Source organism: Suricata suricatta, chromosome 9 (assembly GCF_006229205.1).
Source record: "Suricata suricatta isolate VVHF042 chromosome 9, meerkat_22Aug2017_6uvM2_HiC, whole genome shotgun sequence".
Lineage (NCBI taxonomy): Eukaryota > Metazoa > Chordata > Mammalia > Carnivora > Herpestidae > Suricata > Suricata suricatta.
Genome location: NC_043708.1, coordinates 25,055,479 through 25,080,779, shown reverse-complemented (window position 1 = coordinate 25,080,779; position 25,301 = coordinate 25,055,479). Strand labels below are relative to the sequence as shown.

The 25,301-nt window shown below is 50.1% G+C and overlaps 1 protein-coding gene across 1 annotated transcript in view; it reads left to right on the top strand.

The window, feature by feature from the left end:
* IFT43 (intraflagellar transport 43) overlaps nt 1–25,301 on the top strand; it is a 73,953-nt gene that overhangs the window by 48,206 nt on the left and 446 nt on the right. Inside the window, exons 4-7 of the mRNA XM_029952173.1 lie at nt 3,135–3,167; nt 4,027–4,073; nt 24,547–24,619; nt 24,879–25,215. Of these exons, the coding sequence (XP_029808033.1) occupies nt 3,135–3,167; nt 4,027–4,073; nt 24,547–24,619; nt 24,879–25,215 (490 nt within the window). The remainder of the gene's footprint in view (nt 1–3,134; nt 3,168–4,026; nt 4,074–24,546; nt 24,620–24,878; nt 25,216–25,301) is intronic.

Sequence of the window (25,301 nt, the reverse complement as noted above, 5' to 3'; positions counted from 1 at the left end):
GTACCCTTACTATCTGCAGGGCACTCTCTTTTCTGTTCTACTCTATGCTGTTAGAAAAGGAAAAGGAAAAGGCCAGGAAGGCTGGCGAGGATCCACTAAATTGATTTTATGACTCACAGGGGGTCATGACCTATAGCTTGAAGGTCATCGTGCTAGAGTCTGTGTCCTTGTGCTCGGCTCTGCCAGTGAGCGACTTGAGGTGCCTTTGGGAACCAGGCAGGCGATGTAAATCCGTGAAGTGGGGGGGCTGTATTTCACACAGCATCTGAAACGCTCTCACTGAGGTGCACACACGGATGAGTTGCGTGGTCACATTTCTCTGAGGACGCTTACGCCGCCGCTGGTCCTAAAACCTTCTTCCCACTTGGCCTTCCTTTTGCTTTCCCGCTCTTGGCAGCTGCGAAGCTACAGGAAGTGCTTCACCTGCTTCTTCATCTCTGCTCTGAGAGCTGGCAGCGCAGACTGAGAGAGAGAGACGCCGCTCCTGAGCCCCGGTGTCTCGGAGGGCTGGGCACAGCCACCCTCCACTGCTCCGAGCTCTCTGCGAGGGAAGGCAGGCCCAGCCTCACAAGCTTCGTACCCAAGAACTTCAGAAATCTGGATTTCTGTACAAAATCTCACAGTTTGGGCACCAAATTCATGTTGAAACCAAAACAAAAATAAACACCCGTGTGGTCCAAACAAACGGACATGCTCCTAGATGAGGCCAGAAAGCCCTCAGCGTTGTCAAAGGCAAGGCACTCCCTGGTCCATTCTCCAGGGCTTTGCCCAACTTCCCACTGGCCTTTCCATCTATCCTGAGCAGAAGGCTTGCCCAGAATCTGCTATTTCTGGCAGAGAGAGAGAGGATCCCTAGGAGAGTCTGTGCTGTCAGCAGAGCCTGATGTGGAGCTCAGACTCACGGACCGTGAGATCATGAGCTGAGCTGAAATCAGGAGTCAGATACTAATCCAACTGAGCCACCCAGGCACCCCTTGAGGGCTCCATTTGGATCTTATTCCTTCTTATGGGGTGAAATGAAATTTGGAAGGGTCCTTGCCCCCCCCCCCCCCGCAGTAAGAGAGAGTAGGATGTGAACTCGGCAGCAATTATGCTGAATGTGAAACTCCTCCCCGTTTTGGATGTTGAGTGGATTGGCCTTCCTATGAAGATTAGCGTTGCCATTATTGTTTCCTTCAGACAAAATCACTGCTACTTTGGCCATGGCACACTGCTTAGGAAGGAACAGTGTAATCACGGCTCTAGGATTTTCTTGATTCAGAACAGTATTAAAACCAATATCCTCCAGCAGCGCCATGGCAGTGATGCTTGGGCACCGCTCTGCAGCTTACCTGTGGTGCCTCCCTCCTGCCTTTTCATCCCCCTGCCCTCCTGTCCCTCCCTACTTATGTCATCTCTTTGCTTCCTCTCGGCCTTGAGGTGTCAAAAACTGCAGCCTGGGAGATGCCCTTAGAGTTGTCCCATCCGGCCCTTACCTTCTCTTCTTCCCATCAAAACCCAAAATCCTCCCTCCCTCCCCGCTTCCTTCCTTATCAGTGCACTTGGGGTGGTCCGAATTTCATGGAAACTAGGCTATTTAAAGTTGGGTTTAATTTCTGATGACACTCGGGATGGGGGTGGGGGTCATTTGGATTTTGTAGGAATTGCGGGTTGGTTCCCATGTAGCTCTGTTGGCAAGGCTAGTGGGCCCGGCACTGGTGAAGCCCTTCTCATGCATCCTGACTCTTGGCCACGATGACATCGCCACCACCCTTTGCCCATGCTCACCACGGTGTTGATTTCTGGCTTGAAAGAATTCATTTAAACGCGCGCCCGCACACACACACACACACACACACACACACACACACACACACAAAACCTTGTTATGGTGGAAATTTCCGGGCATACGGAAAACTGATCAACATGTACCCAACACCCAGCTTGAATAATTGTCAACATTTTGTCAGTCTCATTTAGAAGACTTTAGATCAGTGTTTCTCTCAATGTCAGTAGTGACAACTTACATTAGGATTACCTGGGAATTCGTTTAAAATGTGTATTCCCAGGCCCCGCTTTTCCCAGAGCAGCTGATCCAGAAAGCTCTCTCTGCCGGGTCCAGCGATCTGCGTGTCTAATAAGCTCCCCACACCGTGCTTTGAAAAAGAAAAGTTTATTTATTTTGAGAGAAAGCATGTGCGTGCAAGGGAAGAGCAGAGAGAGAGGGAGAGAATCCCAAGCAGGCTCTGCACTGTCAGCAAGGAGCCCGACATGGGGCTTGATCCCATGAACCGTGATCATGACCTGCGCCAAAATCCAAAGTCAGATGCTGACCTGACTGACAGTCCCCATGCACACCGAAGTTTGAGAACCACAGCCTTGGCTAAGTGTGTGTGAGATTGGGCCTCCTGTTCCCATGGAGTGTCTGCAGGGCACTGCATGCCCAGTATCACGCACAGGGCCATCTGACTCTTCAAGTGGAGGCTGCACAAAGGCCCAGAGCCCGCAGCTGGATCTGCATGGCCAGCTCAGCTCATTTTGCTCTTGGGAAGCTACATACGCTAATAACTAAAGCTCCAAATAGGACTCAAGGCCTCAACCCTAAGAAAATGCTCTATAAATTGGTCCGTTAATTATTGAAAGGAGGGCACTGTATTGTCTATATCCTTTGGAGTTTTGAACTTCTCAATCCGCCCTTAAACTCAAGGATTTTAGTTGGAGTTATGCTGAAATAAGCCGAGGCATTACAGGGGCGCCTGCATGGCTCAGTCAGTTCAGTGTCAACTCTTGATTTGGGCTCTGGTCATGATCTCGTGGCATGTGGGTTTGAGTCCCATGTTGGGCTCTGGGCTGACAGTGCGGAGCCTGCTGAGAATTCTCTCTCTTTCCCTCTTTGTCTGCTCCTCTCCTGTGCTTGCGTGCGTGCTCGCTTGCTCTCTCAAAAATAAATTAAAATGAAATAAAATAAAATAACATTACAGGGTCTGTAATTCTCTCATGTGGGTTATGGGCCTTGGTCTTGAAAGAGAAATACAGATAAATAAAGCACTTGGAATATGTTAATTTGCCATCACTTTTGAAACCCCCTCTCCTACGTACCCCACCAAGGGGTGAGTCTAGTGGGTTCTCATAAACCCTGTTTTTCTGTTTTTCAGGCCAGGAAGGAGGGCTTCTGAAGAAATAGAAGAGTATGTTTTCGCATTCTTGGGGCATCTTTGGGGACCTCTGCTAGCCGTTCAGTCTTGGTGCTCATCATCTGTCCAGCCTGTGCCGAGCTTAACGTTAGAGAACAGAACGAATCTGGCTGCAGTCTGTCCCTTGAGTTATGCAGGTGGAATCAAGGGCTCAGTTAATGCTGTGTCCTTGGCCGGAGGTCTGGAGCCTCCTGGCCTCATTCCCTCCCGCTCTGGATGTTAGAACTGGGTGTGCAGGGGTCAGAGTGCTGACCCACGGGCTCTGCGTATTGATACAGTGGGGCAGAAGCAACACCAGCTGTCTTTCTTTTTTCTTTTTTTTTCAATTTTCTTAGTGTCTGTTTATTTTTGAGAGAGAGAGAGAGACAGAGTAGAAATGGAGAAGGGGCAAAAAGAGCGGGAGACACAGAATCTGAAGCAGGCTCCAGGCTCTGAGCTGTCAGCCCAGAGCCCAAAGCAGGGCTCGAACCCATGAACCCTTGAGATCATGACCTGAGCTTAAGTCAGATGCTTTACCGACTGAGCCATCCAGGCGCCCTCAACACCAGCTTTCTAAACCCAGCCTACGCCTCAGACCCCTATCAAAGAGGGAGAAAGAGGTTTCTAGGCAAAGACAGAGTGTAAAGGCCGAGCCACTGGATGTCGGCCTCCCGGGGGTGAGAGGCGCATTCGCTAGTCCGTGGATGGGGCACCGCAGGGCTTGTCCTGCTGCACACGGCAGACCAAGTTGATGGAGGAAAGTGGGTCCAGAGACTTCTTCTAGGAGAGAGGATGCATACAGTGACAGTTTGGGTGGTTTCTTTCTGTGTCTGAAACTGATTTTCTTCTTTCCTTTCCTTCTTTTTGGGAGCAGTCACCGGCTCAGACAGCAGAGCTTCGACAGATCTGATGACGAAGGAGGTAAGATGCCTTTGGAGGAAATCAGAAAAAGCTTCCAGAGAGGCTCCCGGCCCCCAGAGCATTTCCTGGGCCGCAGCAGCCCCGTTGCACCACGCCTCCGGGCATTGGGAGAGCGCTGCCGCCTCTGCTGGGGCTCCTTGCCCCGCCCCCGCCGGGTTATCCTGCACAGCTCTGCGCAGGCGTCACCTGCTCCCAGGTGTCCCCCTCCCCTCCCCACTGCCTCTCTGCCGCAGATGTTTCTCCCTGGCGCTCCCACAGCGGCAGTGGTGCTCCCAGGACGCGCTGGGCCAATTACCATTATAACAACAGCAAAAATAGCCAGCGTTTATTGGGTATTTATTCTACCAGGCACTGTTCTACCGGTTTATACATGTTAAAGCATTTAACCATCACAACGACCCCATGAGATGGTACTGTTCCCATTTTACAGATGAGGAAACTAAAGGACAGAGAGGTTAAGTAAGTTTTTTCTGCAGTTCGTTTTAAACTCTGTGATCCAGTGAGGAGAGTTTATTCTGCTACGTAGCTGCTCTTTCCTTCTATGGTGTCTAATCTGCCATTAAGACCATTCAGTGGATTTGTTCTCTCAGTATTATATTTCTCAGCTCTAGAAGCTCCATTCAGTTCTGGGTCTTCCATTTATCCTCCTTATTTTGATTATGTTTTGTTTCATCCTCGACAGTAGCCTTTATATAGTGTAACTGTTTTAAAGTCCTTTTCTGCTCATTTCTATCATCTCTGTGTTTCTTCCTATTGACTGATTTTTCTTCTGGTTACAAGGCATGTTTTTCTGCTTCTTCAGACGATTAGTAGTTTGTGATTGGATGCTGGTCATTACAAATGTTGCTATGTTGAGTATCTGGTTGTTGTTTCTGTTTTAGGAGACAGTTAATGTATTTGTTAGTCAACATGGTCATTTTGAGAATTGTTTTTAAGCTTTATTAGGGTGAGTCTAGAGCTAACTTTATTTTTTTAATACTTAAAAAATTTATGGGCACCCGGGTGGCTCCATCAGTGAAGCGTCCAACTCTTGATTTCGGCTCAGGTCATGATCTCACGGTTCATGAGTTCAAGTCCCACATCGGGCTTCATGTTGACAGAGTGGAGCCTGCTTGGGATTCATTCTCTCTCTCTCCCTCTCCCTCTCTCTCTCTCTCTTTCTCTCTCTCTCTCTCCCTCTCCCCCTCCCCCCATTCTCCTTGTCTCTCTGCCCCTACCCTGCTTTCTCTCATTCTCTCTCTCTCAAAATAAATAAACTTAAAAAAATTTTTTGTTAGAGACAGTATTATCAAAATGTCAATTCTTAACAACTATAGATTCAGTGCAATCCTCATCAAACTCCCAACAAATTATTTTCTGGATATTGACAAACTAATTCTAAAATTTACACAGAGAAGAAAAAGAACCAGATATTCTCCCCACCCCCCATAGAGCTAAAGTTAAACATTAAGATCCTCAGGCATCCCTGCCCGGTGGCTCATCCAGGACTATCTACTCTGCCTGGGAGGCGCTGAGCCTCTTTCGGGTCCCCGTAAGCTGTGGGGGATTGTCCCCTCCTACTTTCTTGGTAGTGACCCGCTGTCCAGCTGTGCAGATCTTGAACCTGTCCACGCACAGCTTAGAGGGCAGTCAGCCTAGATTTCTGCGGCCTTCTGCTCCATAGCCCCTCTCTCCAGCCACGCTTGCTTACCTAGACTTTGACCTCTGGCTCCTCAACTCCGAGAGATCTCCATGCTCCACCTGGCGTTCCCCCTCCCTGGGCCAGAGTCCAGGAAGGATTCATCCAGGCAGGAAGCCAGGAGCCAGCTGGTAAGGCTCACGCATTCCCTTCTCTCAGGGGCCACTGCCCTGCGCTTCCTCCTGTCTGCGGTCTGCACACAGTTGTATCTTGTATTATTTCCAGTGTCCTAATGGTTACCGGCAGGAAGGTAAGCCCAGTGCTGGGAACTCTCTCATGGCTACTGGTGGGGCCCCAGCACTTTCCATCACTAACCTTTGCATGTGACCACAGAGTGAAAGGGAGCATTAAATCTGGAAAGCTTAGATTACTCCCTGCCTCACAGGATTGGGACCTGTGGGACATGTGAACCACTCTGGGATAATGGTTGAAGTATAGATTCCCAGGCCTCCAGCAATCAGAAGCTGGAGTTGGGGCCCAGAGACCCGTACTCATGTAAATACACTCTCGGGATGAATTTTTTGCGCACCGAAGCCCTTCAGGCCTGCTCTGGTGCCTCGAAAGTCAGGCTTGAGATCAGGAAAGGACAGGAAGTATGAAAAGGTGCTTCTGCCTCATCTCATGCCAAAGGGGTTTAGAGGTGAGATGCTAGTCACTGGAGGCCAGAAATTCGGCTTCCACGCTGAGATTTAGAGAGAGCTCCTAAGCATGGCTTCATCACTCTTAAGCATTTGACTCTGCTTTTTCTATGATCTCTTATTGACAAGCTCATTTCTTTCTCACCAGATCCTCATTCCTTCACTCTCCTTACTAAACTCCTTGTCGCTGCCAGACTCGCCCGCCCACTAATAACTCGCAGTGCCCCTGTTAAATAAGGTAGCCCGTGTCCTGTTCCCCAAGTCTCATTCCCCGCACAGGTACCTGCATCGCCTCGTGTCGGCACTGCACTGGTTTCCAGGACGGCAGGGTGACCATCCAGGGATGTGACAAAGGACTCGGGGAGGCGGGCATCCTGCCGGACATCGACAAGGCTGGCAGGTGGCTAAGCAGCAGTGCACGTGGACATTATGATGCTGCTGACTCTGAGGGGCTCATTAAGTTCATGGTCTACAGAACCTTTCCCGGCTTCCCCTGACCCTGCCTTAAACCTCCTTCTCACTCCCTTCAAAGGACTTCTGAAATCCTTTCTCCATTTGTTTCAATGTGTGAAAATGCTGCATTTCAAGGAGGAACTGTTAAACATTACCGCATGCCTTCCCCCTGCATGCTGAAGTGGACGCACATCATCAATGCGTGTCATGAGAAGGTTGCGCTGGCTGTCACTGTGGCGCCGTCGCACTGCACGTGCTCTGCTGCAGCTCTGAGCACCTCTGCAGGCCCTCTCATCCGAGCCTGGCATCTCGCATGTTACCGCACTGAAGCTCAGGGATCATCATACAAAACAGCAGGACTCCGGGAGGGACTCTGGTCCTCTGACTCACAAGAGAACATCCGCTCTCATATCCCTTCTCCCCCAGTATCGCTGCCATCACCGCTCATTGCCGAACTCACTTAATTCTCAAAACAAACCTATGAGAAACATACAAGAAACTCAAAACAAACCTATGAGTACATACAAGAAACTGAATCCATTTGAAATGCACCATTTGAGTTCTGAAGGTGTATACGCCCCTATGAAAACACCGCCACAATCAAATACGGAACATTCCCTTCGCCCTCCAGAGTTTCTCATGCCCCTTTCCAGGCCATTCTTCCTCTGCCCCTGTCTCCAGGTGACTACTGACTTGTTTTTTGCCGCCGTAGAGTGGCTTGTATTTTCTGGAGTTTTATGTAAGTCAAATCATAAGTACATAGGCTGTTGTGTCTGGCTTTTTCCACTCATGAGTTTATCCAGGTTGTGTAGATCGTTAGCCTGTTACGTTTATTGATGAGCAATATCTCAGTGTATGGACATACCACATTTTGGTTATCTGTTCACCTGGCAATGGACATTTGGGATTGTTCATTATCCCCATATTAAAGATGAGCAGACTAAGGCAAAGAAAAACAACCTTGCCAAAGATCACACAGCTAATCAGTGACGATACTTGGAAGTCGGCTGTGCTCACCACAATGCCATCAATACTACACAGCCCGGCGCCAGGATTTGAATACGGATCTTGACCCCAGAGTCCTTGCTCCTGGCCTCTGGGCTGTCACAACTGGAGTGACCCTCAGCTGTGGCCATGTCTCCTTCCACAGGTGCATTGTATTAATGTCAGCTCCCATGTTTGTGATGTAGAGTGCCTGGCATGATTGATAGGATGCTTAATACAATTCCATTAAGGAAAGGAGAGAAGAAAGATACCTATTTTCAGAGAATACCTCTAGTATTTCTTTTTCCCCTTCATAAACCTGCAGTGTGAAATTAGTGATTTGGCCTTTCTTTTGGCTCTGGAAGTTTAACACATAAAACCCTTCCTTGTCAGAGTGCACTTGCTTTTGCCTCTGGGAGGGATGCCTCTTCCCCAGCATAAATCTGTTGTCCATGCAGTTATGCCTGAGTTCTTTAATGGAAAATCGGTTCATATGTTACACTTCACACTCGACTTCGTCCATTTCACTGTATGTGACTGTTTGGAATCTATTATGCAGTAGGAATTGTATGTTACATATAACTAGTTTCTAGAATTATCTTTGCTCAGAGAATTACTTGGTTGGCTAGTGAAGGCTGCTCCTCTGAACTTAGAATAGCCGGTGGGTGGGGACACTCCATGAATGATTGCCCAGAACCGTCCACGATGCTTATTCAGCAATGCCATTAAGCAGATTTTGCGTGCCTGTAAGGGAACCTACTGGTGCCCTTAATACAATCACACCCATATTCTTCAGGGTCATTGGTGCGAGGACCACTGTCACCTGGGAAGGGGCTGCCAGTTTCCCTGTGCTCGCCAGGGGTGGTGATTGGCCAGCCGTCCCAAAGGCAAATGAGTTGTAGGGAGTAGATCTGAGGATCCAAGGTGTGGGGCCCCCTCAAGCAGGCAGCCTCCCTCCACCACCAGCCTTAGAGGTCAGATTTTATTGAGGAAAGCCAGCAAGTGTTCGCACAGTGCCTCCTGTGGCCCGGACCAGGCCAGATGCCAGAGATAGTGTCCAGTAAGGCAGCCCTTGCCCTCCGAGAGATTCTGATGCAGTGAGAAATGCCCCCCCCCCCCCCCCCCCCCCCCCCCCCCCCGTCTTGTCCAGGAAATTTCCGGGAGCCGTGTCCCTGAGATCTGGTTCTCAGCATTCAGCCTCCCAAGCGTCACTCTTGGCACATGTTCTCCTTCTTTCCTGGGGAAGATGCCCAGGGAGAGAAGAGAAACACTTCTTCCCCTCCATCGATGTGTCAGGCTTTCAAGGAAGAGAGCAGAAAAATAGAAGAAGAAAAGGGCTTTTAGGATCAGATTTGTTTTTAGAATGAGAAACAGGAGTGAGTGACGTTTGGAGGTGGTTTTGGAGTCTGCTGGTTAAGTAGAATGTACCGCGTGGGACTGTTTGCAAGGCCATGGTGGGCCACGAGCTTGCATACCGTGAAGGGCCGGACAGACACCATACGCACAAGAGACAGCACAAGTGCAAGACAGGAAAGGATGGTGGGGCCTGTGGTAAACCTAGAGCGGAGATGACTCAGCCTGAAAGTTGAAATTCGTATTTCAAAAAATGACAGAAGGAATTTTTTAAATCACTTTTCATAAACAGAACAAATTACATCTGCAAGTTGGATTAAGCCTTTGGCAAGTCATCTGCAAATGTGCAGTCAGCCTCTGTAGGGCTGTGCTTCACAGGAAGACTGAACTTTGCTGGGAAGACAGAACAGAAGCAATGAAAAGCGTTATGGAGCTCAGACAGCAGTGTAATGGACGGCAAGGGCGGCCAGTGGTAGCTGCCGTGTTCGTGATTCACATTAGTAAGGGCCGCAGGTCAGGCGAGGAAGAGATCCCTGGGGGCTGAGGACACTTCAGGAGGAAGAATGAGCAGTGGGTCCCGAAGGTCGGGCAGGACTTGCGCAGGTGGAGAAGAATGTGAGGGTCTTCCAGGTGAGGCCTGGCAAGACAAGCTGGTTCTTCAGAGCAAAGCCCTGATTTCGGTCCATTCTCAGCTACAGTGTCCCCTATAAACAGCCTTTCATGAAGTTCGAAGATCGCCATTCCCCTGATTTGCCGATTCCAGGTGGAATCAGTCACAAGAGTTGACACAACGTTTCAGGGAACTTGAGATTCATGATTCTGAGAATAGCTGAGAATGATGGACAGCCAGAGCCCCCAGATGTCCCCAGGGTCCCAAAATTGTAGCATGGCCACACTAATCTTTCTTATTGAGATGGCCATCCTTTAGTGGCACAATTATCCATCCCTGTCCTTGGAATCAGGTTTCTGGTTTACACTAAGGTGTTCAGACTTCTTCTGTCATGGAAGGTTGTATGGTGTTAGCAGAAAGAACATCAGGTCTGGAGTAGGATTGAACCCAGCCTCGACAGTGACTTTGGGCAAGTCATTCATTCAGCTACCATTTGTTGAATACCTCGTCTGCGATATTCAGGGCTGGGCACTGGGGACATGATGTTGAAGAAGACATGCATGGTCCTCGTCCTCATGCTGCTTACAGCCTGGTCGGGGAAAGAGGTGGGATGCAGATGGTCACACAGCTAAAAAGTAAGGACAAGCGATGCTTGGGTCCACTGAAGGCAGCGCACAGAGCGCCAGGAGAAAGAATAGCATGGAAACCTGATGTGGATTGGGTGATGAGGGGAGGCCACTCGGAAGCAGTGGTTTTTACACCCAACCACAAGGAAGAGTGAAGTCGCCAGGGGGGAGGTTGTGAGCAGGGGCCTGGGGGGACCCTGGTGGAGGAAACAGCCAGTACAGTCTTGTCACCTCCAACTCCATGTTTCCAGCTCCAAACTCCAGCTGTCAGAAAATGAACTCTGGATAGAATGTGAAGCTTTGAAGATGAACTTTTGGGAAGCACACAGATGGGAGAAGAGCACTTCCTGTCTTTAAAAAAGATGAATAATATTCCAGTTGAAACAACTTCTGAAATGCAATTAGATACAGACTCAAATTTCAAATAATTTGTCTCCGAGTTAAAGTCCTTAAAGGAAGGAACCTGTGAGCCCCCGAAGATGTCTTTCAAACGTAGAAAGTCTCTGAAAACAGGAGCTTTGAAAGAAAGGATCACATTTAACCATCACACCTTGGCGTGATCCAGGACCGTGGGTGGAATTCTCCCAGCATCTCATCCCCACCAGAGAGGGCTGTGCTCTTTGCAGCTCAGGTCCAGTTTTGACAGAATCGAATACCTCCAAACCTTGGGAATAATAAATCCTTATGGCCGACCAAAAAGTGTTTAATTCCTAAAGGACCAGCTGAGTTGAGCCACTGCTAGCCAGGGGCAATTGGGGACTTAATTCTGTAAGTGTAGCAATCTGGATGATCTGAGAGCTCCGAGTTTAAGGGTAATTGCTCAATTTTCTGTCCATGTCAACAGGGAAAATAGGTAAACGTGGCTGAACACAGCCGAGCAATGAGGCTGGATGAGATGCGAGATGCTGGACTGTCAGTGGGATTAGAAAAATGCCATCTGTAGAGGGCTGCGCGCCCTCACCCCTGGGTACCCTCTCCCTATTCATCACCTACTCTGGGCTTTCCAACTCTCTTTTGGGCTCTTTCTCACTCCTTGCTTCATCTTCCCCCCCATACTCTCTGTCCTTTCTGCAAACAGCAGAGCCACTATGAGCCTAAACAGCTTCAATGTGGAGAAGAAGGAAGTGGAGAGAATTAAGTACAGATCATTAGAACCCTGACCTCTCAAGTCCTTTCTCTTGCTTAGTAAGAATGTTCCATTAGGTCGGCATTCAGCATATGGGACTTCTTAGTTGGTTACCAAACCTACTTCCTTTGTCTCCCTGATCTTTTTAAACTATTATAGTCAGCATTAATTTTTTGATTAAATAATACTCCTTAAAGTCTATTTGTTTTTTCTAAGTTCAGAGTCACTAGGAGTGGACGCTAAGGTATTTCTGAGCCCGAGCCTGCCCTCCCTTCCCTGACATCCGCCCAAGCAGGAGCTCCTTTAGCATCACGGGGTGGGGGGTGGGAGGGGGCGAGTGTGCAGGGGCGTGGGGCACACTGGTACGAGCATTGCCTGTCATGTGTGTTGTGTTTCTGCTTTGTTCTCTGTAGATGAGGTAACAAATTTCAGAAAGAAGCCATTCCTTTTTTATTCTTTTTTCCAGTTTATTTATTTTGAGAAAGAGAAATAGAGAGCATGTGAGCAAGTGGGGAAGGGACAGAAGAGACGGAGAGGAAGAGAATCCCAAGCAGGCTCCTTGCCGAGCCCAGTGCAGGGCCCAGCCTCACAAACCATGAGATCATGACCTGAACCAAATTAAGAGTTGGACGCTTCACCAACTGAGCCACCCAGGAGCCCTCTTTTTAAATTTTATTTTTTAGAGCGAGCGAGCAAGCGAGCCTTAAGCAGGCTCCATGCTCAGCACAGAGCCCAGTGCAGAGCTCGGCTCCACAACCTTGGGATGATGACCTGAACCAAAATCAAGAGTGGGATGCTCAATGGACTGAGCCACCCCGGGCACCCCAGGAGAAGAGTCATTCTTGTGGGAAACGGTATTGATAGTTCGTGTTTGTGTCACTGTGAGCCAGGCCCTGTGCTTCTACCTGCAGCAACCCTCACGGCGGCTTTCAGAGGAGACACTGATCATTACCCCTGTACCAAGGAGGAAGGTGAAGCCTTGGCATGTGAAGTCACTCCCAGAAGCCACATGGCTATGTAGCAGCGATGTGCTGGTTAATATTTGGCCTCCGGTTTTCCAGGGGAGTGAGGTCTCACCCGTAGTGTTTGCCGATTTCTGCGGTGGCAGTCTCCCCCCCAGGGCTGGTGTCAGGCTCCCAGAAGGACATGACCCACCACAGAGCTGGGAAGAGAGGGGCAGGACTACACCAGTAGATCTATTTCTAGCCTACAGGTTCATGAGACAGAAACGGTCACAGGAGCATGGATAAAGTGAAATGTAAAAGTTAGGAAGTCCTGAGTTTTTAACTATTTATTGCCTTTGTTTTAAAAATAATTTATCTAGTTATAAGGGTATATAACTTAGTCCTTCATGATGTTTATGTGTAACAACTTGCATGCAGTATTCCTAATAGTTTAGCTGTTGGCTCTTACAGGCCAGTGGGAGCTGCTCCGACACCCCACTGCTAGCCAGCAGGCGGTGGAGCTGGAGTTCACACTTGGTCTTTGGGGCTCGTGAGCCTCTGCTGTCACAGCCTTCCTTGTCCTTGTTAAAGCATCCGGTTGGTTTCTCAACCCTGCTTGTTGAGGGAGCTAGTCTCCACTCATTTTTCTAGTCCCCTGTTCTCAGACTAGCCTGCCGGCCCGTGTCCTCGGTGCCATTGACCCTCTCACAGTCCAGTCTCGCCTACAGGGACAGCCCAGCTGACAGGCATGTGCCAGAGACCAGGCCCGTACGGTTCTGGGACATGAAACAGAATCTTTAGGTTTGACTCTTCCTCTCCTGTTACGCTTCATTTTTTATCAAATCCGTAAAAACTGGTTTTAAATAGTGATTTCTTGTGCCTGTGCTGAGTCTTCCAGAGAGGAGACCCGGCGTCTCCCTGGGCTGCGGCAGGTGTATCGGGTGTTTGGGAAGTCTGTGAGAATCAGCCCCGCAGGGCTCCGCCTGGGCCGAAGGGTCATGTGTGAAGCTTTCACACCAGCCTGCCCCTTTGAGGCAGAGCAGAAGAGACAGACTGACACCATCAAGACATGGACACTTGATAGACTGCATGGGACGTGGAGGGGCCCCAGCCAAGGGTGCTGAATCGTGGTGTGGGCATAATGGGGCTGCAGGTGGGATCTGTGCAGGGTAACTGCATCATGGAAAATGAATTTTATTACAGTGATCCTAGGCAAGAAATTTGCTGTGCTCCCCCTGCAGGCCACAACTATGGCTGGAACATTTGAAAAGACTCTTCTGTAAGCAAATGTGACAGAAAGGGTTGGGTCTTCATGAAATACATTTCTTTTTTAAAAAATTTTTTAACATTTATTTCTGAGAGACAAAGACAGAGCATGGGAGGGGCAGAGAGAAAGGGACATACAGAATCGGAAGCAGGCTCCAGGCTCTGAGCTGTCAGCACAGAGCCCAACATGGGACTCAAACTCACAAATGGTGAGGTCATGACCTGGGCTGAAGTCAGACGCTTCACGGACTGAGCCACCCAGGTGCCCCCATGAGAGACATTCTAATGGACACCCCAGAAAAAGATTGTCTTAGAGATAGAATAGCCCTTATTGGACAATAAGGAAGCCTAGGACCAAAGCTGACAAGTAATTGCCTACGTTTAGCAAATTGGGGGCAGATCTGGGACCCGTGTTTCCTGATCTCTCATCGGGTTCACCAGTAGTACAACTTCATGGACCAGGAGTCTGGGAATTCAGCTCTTCCTTGATGGACACTTAATGTCACATCTTGGCAGCAAAAGAAAAGGGGCATTAGTAGATACAGACACTGGAGGCCACAGGGGTGAATCTAGTATGGGTATGGCCAGCGCTGGTCCCCAGAGTGAGTGAGGCACCAGGGAGGTCACATGGAACTTGCCAGAAATGTCTTCAGTGCTGCTAGAAAAGTTGTTTTTACTTTTTTGTTTTGTTTTGTGGGAGGTGATTCAAGGTCCCATGACCCTACCGTAGGCAAAGTATACACCACCATAGAGTAGGTGTCCATGAATTGACTTTGCAAACAGGAAGAGACTGGTTTGGCTATATTCTTTTGGTGTCTCCAGAAGGCAGGGCAGTTTTGGAGAAATGAGTTGAGCTTTCAGCAGATCTTAGTTCTGCTTTGTCAACTCAGTCATGCTCTACCTTACCCCCCATCCAGCTGCAAAGCAGAGCCCAGGGTCTTGACTGGGCCTCTTGCTCTGTTGGCAGAGTTGGGACCAGATGCTTTATATTGCTCGTGGTGCCCTGAAATCTCTAGGTTTCACCAGACTTTCCAGACTTAACAATCATGAATGTCTTTACCTGAAACATGGTTGACAGTGACTTTTCTGGGTTCCATTTCCTTTGTTCATGTGCACAGCCTGCTTGCGTGTGCCCATCTGAAGAGGTAGAATGGGCGAATGAAGACGAAAGCCTGGTGCTGTGCGTGCACACGTGTTCTGAACGAGGCACGTTGTACTAACCTTCCTCCAGGCTCACAGAGAAAGCTCTGTCAGCACTCTGTCATGCTATAGTCAGCTTAGGGAATGTGAGTAATAATAAATCATCCAATGTTAAACCCTGACAAAAGTAAAAGAGAGAGAAATCTTCCTGAAACCATTATAGAGATGGAGGTATTTATTCTGGAGCTCCTTAGATTCTATCCGGTTGAACACAGGAGACAGGATCGGGAGAGGACCATACGAATCCCATTTAGTTTTGTGAGAGCATCCAAGCAGCGTCTGCAAGCAGTGTCCCAGCTTTCTGGGACAGGCACGAGGACTTCACACAATGGTGAAGGGAGTGGACCGATAAGGAATCTAAGGTCCTGAGCGCAGCAGACAGGCCCGTATTGCTGAGAACTATGGCTGGAGGGAGCTTGTAGATGGCTCAGATTTTTGTTTGACTAGAAGGAAATAGAGGGTCAGTTTTCTAGGAGGGACTGTATACATAGGTGTCATGTTCCCTGCACGTACAAAGACAGGTGGAGTGGTGGAGTGTTCCCAGTAGTGTTCGTGACCAAAACACAGCAAGTTGCGCCCTGCCATAGCCATAGACTGTTGTCCCAGATACAGGGGCAGGGTGCACACCTGACAGCCAGGTGTCACGTAGAGGGCATGGGAAGGGACAGGCCTGTTTGTGCTCGGAGGTTGGAGTTAGCTCACCTCCTAACCCGAAGGTGGAGATGTCTTTTGACACATCACACGTGGAAATTCGTTTCTAAAGAAGGATTAGGGATAGCAGAAATCTAGGGGAAAAATAACGGGGGACTGACTCACTTACCCCAGTAAGAGATGGACTCCATATGGCCAAATGGTAGATCTTCCTCTGTTGCTTTAGGTTCTGCCGGCTTTCTAAAAGTTCACAGATGTTGAGTGTGTGTGTGTGTGTGTGTGTGTGTGTGTGTGTGTGTGTGTGTGTGTACTCATCTATCTATACACATACAGGAGGACACATACTGGGAATGTGATTCCTGAGTCCATAAGTGTGGTTGACGGACTAGGTTTACCTAAAAGACCCTTTAAGAGAAAGCTCTTGAAAGATGATTACAGAATTGAGACACCATCATTTAAAAGTGCCCGAGGCAAACGCCTTTGAAAATTGCAGCAGCGGAGGGACAGAGAAAGAACCACGCAGCCCTTGATTGTTGCACTGTTCCCTCAGGACCCGTTCTCCCCCTCCCCCTCTGTTTCTCATCTGATAAGAGAGAGAGCAGCACTAAGACTCCTCATCTATCTTATGAAAATCCGATTCGGAATGGCTGTGATCAAAACCAGCTGGCTGTCACCAGCAGTGGCCTCGCGCGGAGGGAACCGCTCAGAAGCGTTCCGTATGTGGGAGTGTCACGGGTGGCACCGATCAAAGTGGCATTTTTTAAATAAATATATATAAGGAAAAATACAAAACCTAAGGATTTGGAATAAAAGCCGTGTAGTTTGTCTTGTTTTTTTCAACGTAACACGAAGAGGATGAAATAGAATCAGATATGCCTGGTTTCTAACGTCCGTGCTTCCACGGGCGGCTCTGAGAAGGCGCTCTGTGTCACGTCAATGTTCTATCGCTCAGCCTGGGCCTTACTGAAGAGAGTGGAAAGTTCCTCAGTTTCCATTCCTTCCAGCCACTTTCTCCTCGTCGCTTTGTAAAGTCCTTTTCCAAAACCTCCTTGTCCTTAGCGCATTTCTCCGGATCAAAGCTGGAAACACAAGCAAAAGCTCCGAAAGCTAATGGAGTGGGTAGAGAGAGTTCCTCTTCATTGTCCTTCACTTCCTTCGACTGTCAGTGACCAGTGGGCATGGTGTTCTCTGGCGGGTGGCAGTGGAGTCCTCCCCGTATCAGGCTCCTGGGCTGAAGGGGATCTTTCTCCACAGAGAACCCTTGTGGGGGTGCTTGTCTCGTGAGCACTGCCTTCGGGTTGCTCAGAAGGCTCAGTCTTGTAAGCACACGGCGGACCTGGGTGGGGAGACGCGGCAAGTCTCATTCTGGGGTGTCGCGTGCATGGCTCTTATGCTCCCATCCCTCTGTGGTGGCCATAACACGGTCCCAGAGGCCCGGCTCTCACACACCATGACACCCCACGAGCTGTGATGCCACTCCTAGCGAGGCGTCCACTCCTGCTCATGATCCAGCCAGCGCCACCGTGTGCTGAGGCCTGGCTTCTCTCAGAAACTAAAGTCAGGCCAATCCTCCATCGTCCATCCATCATCCGCCAGGAGAGTCCCCACGGTGTGGGGGGCTGTGAGGAACAACCAGCTGTTTTGCTCTTCGTAAAGTCTGTAATCTCCTTGCCCAGCGACATTGAGAGAGGCAGTTCGGCAGGAGCATGGAGGCATCTCAACATGCACGACACAGATGAGCCTGCCCCCTCCCCGCATGCTGGCACTTCAGCACCTCAGGACCTCTTTTCTTTCAGGCTCTGTCCCACGCTTCCCCGGGGACCTGATCGTGCACAGCTCCTGAGCAAACCTTGGCTCCGTCGCGTAGTTCTCAGCGTTGGAGGTGTGGGTCTCTAGCCAGCATCCCAGTTTCCAGACTCTTTTCTCCCATTCCATTGCCTCTCTCCTCCCCTGCCTTCGATCAGGGGAAGTCACAAGGGATAGGTCTTCATGAAGCAGACCTGCCAGGGACCTGCAGATGTGTTTCTGCCCCCCGAACCGTGAGTTGGGGAGCACGGGGGACCGACGGTCGCAGGGCCCAGGCTTGCTCAGGAACTCCTCTGAGGCATCTCTCTCTCTCTTGTTCCTCCAGGTGTTTGAAGCCTGTTGCCTACTGCTTTCCCCTTTTCTTCTCCCTTTTAAAAAATTCTCCATTTTTTTGCTTAGAAAAAAATTATTTATACGATTGAGATCCACTAATTAAAGCCATTTTCTGGTATTTGGTTACTGGAGCGTTTGATGTCTCTCTGACAAGACCATGAAATGCACAGAGTGTCCACAGGGACAGAATTTGCTGAACACGGCTCTTTGTAAATGAGGGGACACAGTGTCGCAGCAGCTCATGAATATGGAACGCCCATGATGCCACCTCAGTGGACTTGGGAACACAGATGAATCCTGTCATGTGCTAAATGAGACCAATTTCTTTCACTTAACTTCATCTTCAATCAGACCTTCTTCCATTTGCCTGTTTAAAATTCCCCATACGTGATGCAGAAGGTAACAGCATTCAGGAAAACAAAGTTTTGCAGCTGCAGAGAAAAATTATAATGATCTCTGGCTTCCAGTTGCCATCTCCCAAAAACGTGGACGTTGTTTCACTTAAGAGCTGTGCTGGGCTCTTTTGACTCTGGGCACAGAATGAAGAGTTGTACGGACCACTCTCTCTGGGGTGTCCTTAAGCAGTATGTCCAGACCCCCTTCCTGTGGATTGGATATTGAGCTTGGATATGGATGGTAGATGTGAGCCGTTAAGAGCCTGTGGGTGCCGGGCGGTGCCCAGGGTGCTGAGTAGGAGAGGACCTCAGGGAAGAGACTGCATGTAACCAAGCAGGGTCTTTGCCAGCGGAACCTGGCAAGGTAGGCCAACCAAGTATCATTTACTAAGATGCCAAGGTGAGAAGATGCTAGAGTGTAGAAGAGACTTTCATGGAGCTCTCGAGAAACCCATGTGGATGCAACCAGGAAATCCCATTCAGAAATCTCCAACGAAGAAAATCAGTAAAAACCTCAAGGGACACATAGAGGAGGAGCTCCAGGGTGGGACTCAGGGTCCGGATTAGGGATTTGTTCTCTCCTTCCTGCAGGATGTAGCCTTTTATCCCAGGTAAAGAGTCTGAGTCACGTGCAGAGCGTGCACTGCTTGCTCAGTCCAGTCTTCGAAAATCACCTTCTGTTCTAGTTGTGCCGGAACGGGCCAGCAACGTCCGGCTTGGAATGCAGGCTATCTCCCAACGCATCGCAGAGATCTGGAGGCAGCTTTATTGGAAGAGGCAGGCTGGCTTCTTACTGTCAGGCCACAGGGGCTGGAAAGGAGCCCTGGGGGACTTCACTGGGTAGTTAGCTTTTTAGTGCGTGTGTGTGATGATATTATCCCTAACGAATGTACGTCGGGGCAAATGGCGGCTTCTCACATCTTTGAAACCAGTTGCGGCCGATCCTGCTGGTGTTCCCACATGTTTCGATTATTGATTTAAGCACCCCTCACTTCTGTGGTCTCATCTGGTCGTTGGTTTGTTGGGTTAGATCTGTGGCAGACTGGTGTTCTGGTACTGTAATGAGTTGCCCATTTGGCAGTCACTCTCTTTGAAATAACTTCTTACTATTGCTGCACTAACAGACCATTACTAGGGGCTTCCAGAAGGTGGGGAGATAGAGGGGACACTCCGGAAATCCAAGGAGAAAGAAACACAGGTTAGTGAAGAGCAGCATGACCCGGCCTCAGGGTGGGAGCCCCGTGGTCCATGCTGCCAAAATATGAATGACTCTTCCTCTGTGACTTTGTGCTCACTCGTCCACTGTTTCCTGTGCAGACACAGGCCCTTCCCAACCAGGCCTTGCAGCTGTCAGTGAGACAGGACCTTTGCTATGATGGTATCAAATCCAGGAAGTATCCAAGGATCGTTCTTGGTTGTGTATAGACAACTGTGGATGCGGTAGCACTTCTCCTTTAATTGGAACAAAACAGATTGACGTGGCTCTTCCCTGTATGTGACCTTCACATTGGAGGAGAATCTATTGATTCAGTTCTGTTCAGTTGTCCCTTGGTTTGCTGCTCTTTGGAAAAGCAGAGTGACTGGGACCTGCTCTCCGCCCTCTGCTAGTGGGCCATCTAAGGGGCAGACCTGGGACAAATTTGCCATACTCTACCCACTACGAGGTGGTGAGGTCTACCCTGCGGCCTCTACCTGTTGGATTCCAAGGTGAGTCACAAAGGAAGGGATGTACATTTTCCTGATTCTGCTTGTATTATTTTTTTTCAATGTGTGATCCCTGACTTTGCCGCTTTGCCATGCTTCATCAATCTTGGTTTCCCCCCATGTGCCCTAGAAAAGGTCTCGTGTATAGCAGACACGCAGTCTATGTCTCCTGGCTGGTTGATGCAAGTCCTTCCCCAGCTGGCACCAGACGCCCTCTCTCCTGCCTCACCCCACCTCATTCTCCCCTGGTCCCTGTGCCGACCACACTGACCTTTTTCTGATTTCATCAGTGCTGTAAGATACTTCTCACCTCATAGTGCCTTTGTGCCTACCGGCCCTGCCTGCTTTAATCCTGTCTATCCGTCATCTTTGAGCTGCATCGTCCCTAATTCAGAGACCTTCCCCAGCTCCCCACCTTCCAAAGTTCTAAATGAGATCTTCTCTGAGCCAGATTAAATGCATTAGGGGCCGCCCGTTCAGTAGACTCCTAGGTGGCCATTTAAAAGAATAAGACTCATCAGTGCATTTATTGATAAGGGAAGAGAAAGCAAGTTGCAGAACAATGCCTGTGTAAAGTGATCCCGCTCGCAAGCATTTTTAAAGGACGTACGTGCTACGGTATGCACGCATTCTTTTCAGTAAATACAAGAAATTGTTCATAGCACCTCTAGGGAGACAGACTGGGGCTCACGTGATGAAAGGAAGTTCTTCATTTTAAACTTTTCTGGCAGGTATGATATTTTACATTAAAAAATAAGAGAACTAGTTGTCTCGGCCCTGGTGTTTTCCGGCCTTCCACGAGGACACGGACTGTTCTGTCAGCAGTTGTCACTGGCACCGCTGGCAGGGCACCTTTCAGATAGCAGATGCTCAGTCAGTGCTCCTTGGATGGATGGATGAATGGATGGATGGATGGATGGACGGATGAACGAATAAGCAAACATGCAGATTCCCACATGTGGCTAACCAGGTGACATGTAGGGTCAGACAAGCAGGAGAGACGGCCAGCGGAAGAGGCGGGAGCAAGTGCAAAAAGCAAAGAAAACCCGTTCAGTTGAAGGAGTCGGAGCTGGGAAAGAGAGAAGCACATAATGGCGATCTGTGTGAGGCGGCTCTGAGATGAGGGCCCCCATTCCGGAACTTGGAGGCATCAAGCCCTCCTGCCTTGCTCCCCTTTTCTGAGACTGTTCCAGGTGCTCAGTCCCCTCCATGGGGCCAGTTTAGTAAGATGCGGGCCGCCAGGGCTCCAGCGTCAGTGCACTCTTTCCCTTCTGTTCCGTTTGGCCTTCCTGGAGGGAAGTAGCGAGCTAGGGCATATGGTGAGGGAGAGACTTAGCCTATTTGTAGTCATTGGAATCAAGAGAAATACCCAGAACAGAGGATGGTGAGTCTTAGAGTAAGAGCTGTCCAGACTCTACTCTAGGAGTGCCTTTGAAGGCACCGTTCATTTGCCACGGAAGCAGGAGCCGGCGAGGACGAGCTCACGGGTTGCAGTCGGGTGGAGCTGGAAGCCTGGCATTGTCCGTTATTGATGATCTCAGCTCACGCAAGCTGCTAAACCTTCCTGAGCCTCACTGTTCCTGCCTGCAAAATGGACAAGAGTAAATGAGAAGATGAAGGTAGAACATATAGTTTCTCTCCAGACTCAACACTTTATCTGTTAAATGAACACGAATAGTTCTAAAATATCATGCACTGATTAGAGTCTTTAGTATTTTGTAAAGATTATTGCATTTAATGCTTATAGCAAGCATATGTGGTCGGTGTATTTCCCCATTCTACAGATGAAACAACTGAGGCACAGAGAGGATAGGCACACAGTGGGGAAGCAAGGCTTGGAAGCCAGCCATCCTGCCTCCAGAACCCACATCTTAACCATGAGATGGACGTCCTCCCCCCCATTCTTAACCCACTCACCACTTCTGTTCATGTTCTTGCTCTTACCAGCACGGAAGAGCAGGAGAATAAAGTTAATGGAACCATTACATTTTTCAAAATAGCGGTAGCTTTTCAGCAGCGCTAGAGCAGACCTCTGTAGCCCTCTTACTGTCTCCGTTAAAATTGTGCGCTTTCTATTTTATTTTACTAAAAGTTTTTTACTTGATCATAGTTGACAAACAGTGTTCCATTAGTAACATTCTGAGTATTAAACTTGAGGTCCCGAACCGGACTGGGTCACCTGTCAGACCTGCAGGCCAAGCAGCCGTGACTGAGAATTCCCTGTAGGTAACTTTGTGAAGAAGCAGATTTCTCAAGTCCGTTTTCTGGAATTGTCCAGGTGAGAGGTGGGGAAGATGGGGTGAAAAGAGCGAGGCAGAATGAATATTCCCGAGAACAAATTACGTCCACTTGTCTGTGGTGCTGTATCAGGAACCGTAAAATCGTGAAGTTCTTTGAAGTTTGCCCCAAACCTGCTCCATGGCCACCTGTTCCATGGGGGCCGGGAGTTGGACGGCCCAACTCTGCAGCGACGGCTCAAGCTGTCACCACACCGGAATGTTCCAGCTTGCCTTGGCCTGGCTGTCATCGCTGGCGCTGTCCCACTCAGGCGGTGCACCGGGTTCTGTTGGGCACCAGGCTTCCAATTAGAGAGAAATCCCACTGTGTGGCCAGCCTCACCAGTGCCACTCTGAGAGGCCCCTTCGCCAAGGCCCAGGCTGACCTCTGATCTGTCACAGATGGGCCAGCCCCACACTCTTTTGTGCGCATGTGGAGGAGGGGGGAGGGATGAGGAGGGAAGGACCGGGAGGAGCCGGGGTAGACATTGGGCAGAAGTACGGTTCCTCGGAGCCCGGAGGAGCTGGGCAGAGCTGACAGGACCCAACTGCTAATGCTGTGGAGGGAGAGGGGACTTTAGGAAGACCCCGTCCTGAGCCCTAAGCCCAGCGTGGGGCCTTCTCTTCCCGCCTTCTGAATATTCATCTCAGGCTGGACTCCACATTCAAGGCGAGCCAGGAGCAGCTAACCAGCTCACTCCAAAACTGTCACAGTGCTGATGGCACATGGCACAGCCAGCCTCCTCCCTGCCCCGCCGCTCAGCCCAGGCTCAGGGACAGCGCTGTCAGTGGCTCTCACCGTGGACAGTATTAATCATGCAGAGCGAGAGGGAACAAGAAGGCTGAATTCCTATTAGCATTAGAGATAGAATCTTAGAGGATTCCATGTCTAATTCTTCAGCAGGACGGAGAGAGAGAATCTACGCCCTCCACAGCTGCTCTCTGGACAGAGGGCTTGCTGAACGCGGGTCACTGTTTTGGGGGTGGTGTGCGAGTGTGCTTTATTTCCCCTCTCCGCCTTTCCTTTTCCAGAGCCGGTATTATTCTCGAAACTGCCGTCTTTCTCTCGTGGTCTTATTTTCTGTGTCTGTCTCTCCCTTGCACACCTCCTCCCTCTCCTGCCAGGTACGGTGTCTGTAACTCCAAGGTCGGAGGCAATAATAAAGACACGAGGCTCGGAGTTGACATTTATATACTCAGGCTTAGCTGGACTAGAGCAATTGCAGAGTCTAAATAATGAACAGCCTGAAAGTGGCCGAGGGGTCTTCCCAGCTCTTCTTGGAATGACTCGGCATCTCTCTTAAACATAAAATCGAATTCGGTCCATGGCAGCAAAAACAAAGGGTTTCTTCACTATTCTTTCCTCACTGGGATTTTTGCATCCTTATAATGCCTGCAGTTGGATTGGGAATTCTAGAATTGTGTCTCTCCACCTGGCCTTTTTTCCTGCCCCCTCTCTTTTTTTACACCGACCACTTGAAACAAAGAAAACTCCTCATCCAGTCAGTGATGCTCATTTGGAAAAGGCAATGCTTCTTTAGGGCGTTAGGTTGTCCCCATGACAAGGTGGGCTGTTTTCGGCAAGTCACCACTTGGCTTCTCTTGGCTTCCCTGCTTGCATGGCTCTGACTAACAAACGAGATGGCCTTGTATCTCCTTCTGTGTGTGGACATCTGTCTCATACAGAGTTTGAAGAAGGGAAATCTCCATGACCCAGCAAGTGAAGTGTCACCTTTAGAATTGGCATTCTTTCTTAGTCAGACCTGGCAAGTAGAGATGAGCCCAGGGGCACCACTGGGGAACCCGTTCACCTGGTTAGGTGTAAAAATGTCCTTCGGAGGCAGGCTCAGGGCCACGACAGCGGTGATGATTGCAGGGATTATGACGAACTAATGCACGCATGGACCTCGGTCATGAGGCAGGGCACTCACAGTGGCATCCCCCTCATGACACTCCACTTCCTCAGGAACTCTGTCTCTGGCCATGCCAGGGTCATTCACCAGCTCCTCCAACATAAGCTTCCCCGAGTACAGTCTGGGACTCTCTTCCCACTTCCTTACATTTCTCCTCGGGAGAGCCACTCCAAGGGCTCCTAGCCTGGAGCATACATCAGGACCACCAAGGAAATCTTAGGGAAAAGCACAGAGTCCTGAGCCCCACCCACGGGGTCCTAAGCCAGCGGGTGGCTGGGGGAAGACCTGGGATTTGGAAATTGTGGAAGCCCACCTTTGGTTGCATGCACACCTCTAGTTCGGTACCACAGCCCTAGACGGGGGACCCCCAGAGGCCAGAAACTTGTGTCTGAGCGTCCATTCACCCCCCGACCTGCAGCCCCACAGCTGGCACGCCACGGGGGGTAAGTGCAGGGAGCCGCGGCGAGACCCCTCCCTATTCGTGCTGCCAACCGTCTGCCCCCTCCTCTCGTTGCAGATATCCCTGTTATTCCGGACCTGGAAGAAGTACAGGAAGAAGACTTCGCCTTGCAGGTGGCAGCCCCTCCCAGGTAGGTCCCGTCAGGTATGAAGTCCGCTCGGGGAGGGGGGCGGGGGGAAGGTGCAGAGAGCATGTGAATTAGTACATGCCGAATACCGTGTAGAGATGGGATGCTTCCGGTGATGGGCTCCCGCCCACGTCCCCGTTTCACCAGGCACATTCTTCCCACACTGGTCCTTCCCCCTCCCTAGGAGGGTCTGGGGATGGTGGCCCGGCAGCATGCCTCCGTCCTGCTTGGGGTTCCTCCTCACTTCCTCTCTTCCCTCCAGCATCCAGGTCAACCGGGTAATGACCTACCGTGACCTGGACAATGACCTCATGAAGTACTCAGCCTTTCAGACCTTGGTGAGTGTGCCGCTTTTGCACAGAGGGACAGGCTCTGGGTGGTGCCTCCCCTGTGGGTCTCGGGGGCTGCATGGTGACAGTCCCTTTGCCGGAGGCACCACCCTCGGGTATTACAGCATCCCTGGTCCCTGGCCTGTCCCGTGTCTCCCCGGGGCCGGGCTCCCACCTGCCTCCATGGCTGCCCCCTGGCATCAGCATAGACCACAGCCCTGCAGATGCACCCTCTTGGTGTGTGCCTTCCTGCAAACAATGTCCAGCCTGTAGGAGGCTCTGGTGCTCCCTCTTTCCTCAGTGGCCGTGCGGGGCACTCACACGTTTACTCTTTTTAAGGCATTTCTGCCAGCCTC